Source organism: Ammospiza caudacuta, chromosome 5, assembly GCF_027887145.1.
Source record: "Ammospiza caudacuta isolate bAmmCau1 chromosome 5, bAmmCau1.pri, whole genome shotgun sequence".
Taxonomy (NCBI): domain Eukaryota; kingdom Metazoa; phylum Chordata; class Aves; order Passeriformes; family Passerellidae; genus Ammospiza; species Ammospiza caudacuta.
Genome location: NC_080597.1, coordinates 13494660 through 13501275, shown reverse-complemented (window position 1 = coordinate 13501275; position 6616 = coordinate 13494660). Strand labels below are relative to the sequence as shown.

At 45.7% G+C, this 6616-nt stretch overlaps 1 protein-coding gene across 1 annotated transcript in view; it reads left to right on the top strand.

Moving 5' to 3' along the window:
* The first annotated feature begins 790 nt into the window (after window positions 1–790).
* Window positions 791–6616, top strand: part of AGK (acylglycerol kinase) — a 36401-nt gene continuing 30575 nt past the window's right edge. Inside the window, exon 1 of the mRNA XM_058805007.1 lies at window positions 791–949. Within this exon, the coding sequence (XP_058660990.1) occupies window positions 849–949 (101 nt within the window). The 5' untranslated portion in view covers window positions 791–848. The remainder of the gene's footprint in view (window positions 950–6616) is intronic.

Genomic DNA, 6616 nt, shown 5'->3' with positions numbered 1-6616 from the left:
AACGATAGTTTTGGAATATATATAAAGGAAATATGCTTATCTCACGCTTTAATAAAGCAGAGAAAAGCAGCTTGAGAAAGGAAAATGAACATCAACTCAAGGATTTATAGTTTCGACCAAGAGAAGCTGGGCATCACTGTTATGAGTTTTATAGTCCTTGCAATTAAAAGGTGGACCCACATCTGGGGAGCTGGACCTCACCAGATGGGATTCATCTTTCTTCTTTCAGAAACCGGAGCACCACCACCTGGGATACATCCTGAGAAAAACTAAATCACAATAGTGTATAGAATTGTGACATAAAAACTGGGAATAGAAACTGCTGATGAGTAAAAATTGGGAATAGAAACTGCTGAGAAAGCTGATGAGTACCCCTGTAAATACCTGTAAGCCTCATCTATCAGTGTGCAGTTGGAGGGAAAACTTCCCCCACTGTACCCAGCGCTGTATTGCTCATACTTTACCATATTAACTAATAAATTGACTGCTGTTTGAATATTGGTCAAGCTTCTTATTTGTAACAATGTGGAAAAAAGACCCGTTCACTTCTGTCCCCCGCCACGCTCCATCTCCATCTGCCCGCGCTCCCGGCAGCGACAGCGCCAGCAGCCAAGAACCTATGGCAACAGGTCCTCTGGGGGGCTAGAGCGGGGCAGCGAGCGCCAGGACTCTGGGAAGAGTAAAAACTCTTTTCCTTGGGATTCGCGGGTTTTTTTAAAATTCGTTTTTTCGTTTGTTTGTTTCGGTGACGCGCGGCCGGCTGCGTGCGCGGAACGCCGGGGCCGCGGGAGCCGTTTCCAGCCGAGCCGGGCCGGGCACGGCAGCGGCCCCCGGCGCGGCGGGGCACCATGGCGAAAGTGCTGGCGGCCCTCAGGAACCACTGGAAGAAATCCACGTTCGGAGCCTGCCTGCTGGGCTGGGGCGGACACTGGCTCTATGGAAAACACTGGTAATGCCGGCTGGGCTGGAGGCGGGAGGGAGAGATGGAGGGAGGAAGGGAGAGATGGAGGGAGGGGGAGCGGCTAAAATGGGGGTCGGCTCTCGGAGGGCCGCGGCAGGCGGAGGGGATGGATCTCCCTCTGGATGGATGGAGGAGCAGGAGGGGATGGATCTCCGTCCTGCATGGACGAACAGGAGGGGATGGATCTCCCTGGCAGGGCTCGGTGCCTTTCCTGCCTGCCCACGCCGGCCGCGTTGCAGGACTGGGGCGGGTTCAGGCGGGAGCTTTAAACTGAGGGGATGTGGGGATGTCTGGTTGGTATGAGCGGTGTTGGGGTCTCTTGGAGAGGAGAAGGTTTTCTGTCGTCTAACCTAAAAAAGATTGTCGTGAGCCACACGTGTGCCTTCAGCTGGCTTTGAGTCTGTGCTGTAGGGATGACTGGAGCCAGGCCTGCAGGGTGTGCTGAGCGTGGCCCATCCCAGCGAGCTGTCCTGTGCCTCTGGGCTTTCCCTGCTCCTGTTTGCTGCAGTCCCTGGCTACAGGGTACAAAAAGAGTCCCTACAGGATACAAAAAGAGTTCTTCCTGAGCCCTGGCACCGGCAGCCTTGTGCTGTCCCCACCCCCGGTGCGGTCCTTGCTGCTGTCGCCCACCCGGCTTGGGAGAAGCCTGGCAGCTGCTTCTCCCCATAAGTTATACCTGGTGGGGCCATTGCCACTGCTTACCTGGGGAGTAAATGTCCCTGATGTGAAAAACGCCAATCACTTGTTTTTAAAATTGTAAAAGTTCAATAGTAATAAAATGGTTATAAAAATAGTAATACAATTAGAGTAATAATAATTTGGACAAATTGAATTAGGACAATATGAGACAATAGAAACAAAGAGTTATGGACGTCCGGATACCTTTTTCTGGGCAGCACAAGCCCGAAAAACGACACACGTTAACAGAGGATTAACCCTTAAAAACAACAGCCTGTTGCATATTCATACACCTCATACATGATGCATAAATTCCATTCAAACACAGGATTCTGTCTGGTCATCGTCAACTTCTTCCTCTGAATCCTAACAGCACCTTTGAGGCAGGAAGAAGTTAATTTCTTCTGATAAGAGAACAATAAATTCTTTTTCTCTGAAAGATTCAGGTGTCCTGTGGCTGCTACCTTGCTGCAAGTCCTTTCTTTAAAAAAAGTATCCTACATAGCATAGTTTCTATTTTAACTTTTTTAATAATCCAAAACTATTAAACTAACTTAACACACTACTTAAGAGAATTAATACAGTGTTACTTTCTAACACAACCCATATAATATTCATTTTAATATTTGCAAAAAAGCCAATCATAAAATACATGCATTTTTCACACCTGATATTTATCTTTTAATCCTTGTCCTTCAAGATTATGGGTAATGCGTTTGATTGAAAAGGAGGTGTAGCCAAATTATTTTTAAAAGCTGTTACTTTTGGTTTTGCTGCTTATTGTCACTGTCTTAATGATTTTTAATTGTTTACTCAGGTTTTTAACAATGCTCTTTTCTGCTTGCATTGCAATGCTGCCAAAGCCTCTGTGGAAAAGTTAGGAAAATAAATCTGTTTATGTTGTTTTTATACTCTCTTCACATCCTTTTACTTAGCGACTTTAGCATTAAATCAGCCTTTGTTTTGCCTGGTACATCTGCTTTAATTGCCTGCTTCCTACCTGAAGCACTGAGGCTCCGTGTCCTCCTTGTATCTGTTGTGTCTGGGAGTTCCTGTGCCTGTGTGCTGTGGTTTCAGATGTACTCTGATTTCTTGTGTGGTAGCAGTGAAATTGTGTTTGGGTCACAGAGAATGTGGAGTGTGCCACAGGTGACGTGGTGGGGAATAAGGAGGAAAATATGAAAGGCAAACAAAAAAAAAGGGAATCTTTGGTATCTAAATTTCAGTGTGAGCAGGTTGTTTGTCCCAAGTGTAGGCATGGTGCTTTAACCCAGAAATTTTACTGGGGGCAGAAAAATTTTACATATCCCATTCTCCAATCTCCGTGTTGTCTGTAAAGGAAAATACAGCATTTCCTTAGGAGGCACTGGAAATGCAAGGTAGGAAATCCTGTGATGACAGACAGCTCAGTGAGACTTTGATGCAGGCCATAGCTACTGCTTTCACAGTTTTAAACACTGTTTGGGAACACTGACAACTGCTTAGCAGTTTCTGGGTCATTCCCTGCAGAGAGCTGTTTAATCCAGGTTAGAGAAAAACAAGGAATGACAAGAGCTGATGGCAAGAGTGTAAAGAAGAGTTCATAGGTGGTCTCAAGAGCCCTTTGTGATGCTCTCTGAGGTGAGGACCTTACCCTGTGGCAGGTGGGCAGCAGGGAGTAGGCCAGGATGCCTCTCTGCAGCTTGTGGGGATGGCTTTGGTGTGTTTTGGTACACTCCCTGTTCCCAGTTTCTGTGTCCCAGTTGTGCTGGGGAGCGGGGAGGTGCCTTTTGTCCCATGCCCAGATGGCCACAGACAGCACTGGGAGAGGGAGAGGTTAATGAGGGATCTGTAGGGGCTGGGCTGGCCCTGAGGCTTCTTGTTATCCACATCAGAGCCTCAGTTGCTGTGCATGAGCCATTCCTGACTAGACTCATATTTGCCCTTTGAGAACACATTTAAAGTGTAGGGAGGTCTTGTGCTTTGGTTTCTGGCATCACAAGTTCCTGATGAAGGGCCTTGCTTTAGCACAGCATTGGCTCAGATTGGCCTCTGACTTCTGGAAATAGCTGATGTTGGTCATTTATTTACAGCCAAAGAAATTTTTTGTTTGCCATCCTGCATCCCTCTTTCTGTCCTTGCGGGTTTTCCAAAATATTTCTCTTGCAAGGAGAAGGTGATTTGGTGTTTTGACTTCTCAAGGTTCCTCCTCCTTTTGGGTGCAGCAGCCATGATGCCTGCAGTAAGTGGAGCTATTGCAAATATCAATCTGTCCTGCAGATAAATAGCAGCTCTTCTCTAGTCAGTCTCTCCCAGCTCACAGGGACAGAAGAGCTCTGAAATCCTTCCTTAAGACTTTGGAGGATGCTGTATGGACAAGAACAGTGTTACCTTTTCCAGCCTTGTTCCCAGTGCCTCTTCCCTGCCTAGAAATGGATGTGGGAGCTCCCCTTGCACACCCTGAAGTCTGTGCTGTGGAGCCTGGTGTGGGTGCCCTGTGCTCCCTGGGGTGTGAAGGGAAGGGAGGCACTGGAATGTGATGGATCATCACTGAGCTGGTCTGAAGGTTGTGGATGGCAATAACCGTAAAGGCTGAGGAGCTGCTTTGTCCTGGCACTTTCTTCCTGCAGTGTTTAGTTTCTGGATCAGTGTGTTAGCCTTTCACTTTGAGGGGTGCTGGTTCAAATACTGACTGATTTCAAGTAAGGAGTTTTGGATGAGCAGGAAGAATTAAAGTAGGAAACCTTGTGCTTTCCCCCCCTCTGCCATGAGTTATTCAGCCCTTCTGAGCCTGTGATAGTGCAGAAGGTACCTCTTCACAGAGGTGTCAGTCAGGAGGTGGCAAAGGTTTTTCATGTGTCAAATGATAGGAGTTATGTCTGGTTGAACTACTGTTAACTAGAAGCCCATTGCCGTTCTTGCAAAACCATAATGCATCTTAAAATTCCTTTGTTCTCATAAAAGAATATGCTTTAAAGATCCATTGTCTTGCATTTGGGATAGCAAACACTTGTGCTATCTGACAAGTAGGAGGATAACTCAGTGTTGCTACATATGAGGTTGTCTGGATTGCATAAATTTTTATATTAAGTTCATTTTAATCTGTAGCATATGATACAGGTACAAGGGACACTTAATTTACTATCCTAGATCAAAGCTTGCAGGGTGCACAGATTATCAGATGTCTGCTCGTAAACAGTAACATACTTCTGCTTAACATAGACAGGTGAGGGTGATTACAAATAAAGATTGTACCATTTGATTGTTCTAAATCTTTAATATTTTATTGTTTTAAAGTTTTCACTAAGTTTGGAATCCCTTCTCAACTTTATGTCCTGGGTCACCTTTCCTGAACTGAGCTGCAGCTGTTCTTTGTATCCCCAGGGGATGCAGAGAGTTACCAGCTCTGGCAAATCAGCAGAAATGAAATCTCTGCATGATGGACATCAGCTGAACTGATTGTCAGGTTTGACCAGACTGTTACAGTGATGTCACTGCAGAAGTGATCATCACCATGGCAGGATGGAGACCCTGGATATTCTGCTGAGGCAGTGCACTCATCACATACTTAGTTTTACTCTGTATATATTAAAGTATTGACATTCTCAGTAGAAAATGCTGGCAAAGCACCTGAGCCTTTGACTGCCTGCCAGTAATTCTGAGTGGTGCTGTTATCTACAATTTGAATGTTAGTCTCTGTGTGTTTGCCAGCTGATAACTCACTTTGTCACCTTTCTGCATATACTTCCTGAGTAGCTGACTTTATTTCATCCAAATTTTGTCAAAAAAACAGTATAAATTCTGAGTCTTAGGTAAAGTTGATGAAACCTAAGATTTGTCTTTCATGCCCTTCCAAGGCCAAGATGGAAGTAAACTCTAATACCCAGTAAAGAGGATTCTGTGCTCTTGCTGTATTAGAAGCAGCCAAAAAAGCTCTCTGCTAAGATAAAATCTTTTTCAGGAGTTCTGATATAGCTCCTGAGGACTGATCCTGTGTGCACAGCTTTGGTCAAGTTTCCCGTCACAAAACTGGTGCAGACACTAAACTTTTAGATTTTAGACTTGTTCATATTTGAGGATATTTAATAGTCTTAGATTTAATGCTGATAACCCATTTTGGAATGAGATCCTGAGTTTCTTTTTACATTTTTAGTGTGATCACTTTTAGGAGAGTTGCTTTGGTTGGATGCAAGACAGACCCTTGCTGCAGCTGAGAGCCTCACACAGCTTCAATTCAACTTTGTTGTCCTCTCCTTGTTGCATCCATTGCTGCCCTGAGTGACTTTCACCATGGGAGCTGTCCTTCCACCCTGGCTTCTGCTGGCTCTTGGGCACAGAACTCAGCCTCATCTTGAGCAGCATCCACACTAAATTGTGTGCATCTTGTGCTCATGTGTAAGAGTTTCAATGCCCTATTCCAGCTGAAAATGTTCAGCACAGGAGCAGTGGGCAGCTGTCCTGCCCTAGGGATGTTGCAGGGAAATCAGAGCAGGTCCTACAGATGTTGTGTTCTCAGAGCTTTGTGTGCTCTGCACAGTCACTCTGTGTCCCTTCTGTGTTGGTGCCATCCTTTGGTGGGGTGCTCTGGTCTGCACAGTCTGTGCTGCTGTGGCTCTGGCCTTGAGGCTGTGCTGGGAATGTTCTGGCTCTGGGTTCAGCCTAGGACAGTCTCTTTCTTCCATGCCCTGCCACCACTGTTTGTTCCTCTCCGTTTCCCAATTTTTTACTGCTTAAGCAAGTTGGCCCAGCTGTAAGCTGTGTGATGCTTAATTCTCACAGCAGGAAGACAGCCCTGAGTTTGCCAGCAGATGCAACACTGCTTGTCTGTTTGGCTTTAAGGCCAAATGCTGTAGATAAGGCCTTGGGGGAAACGTGAAGTAAAAATTGATTTTTAGTTTGCTGTGGATATGTTGCAAGTCAGAAGAAATCTCTTTGTATTCTTTAAGGCAGTGGAGCAATTTCTCTCTGCCTCCACCTGCTCATGTTTGAGAATTCTTG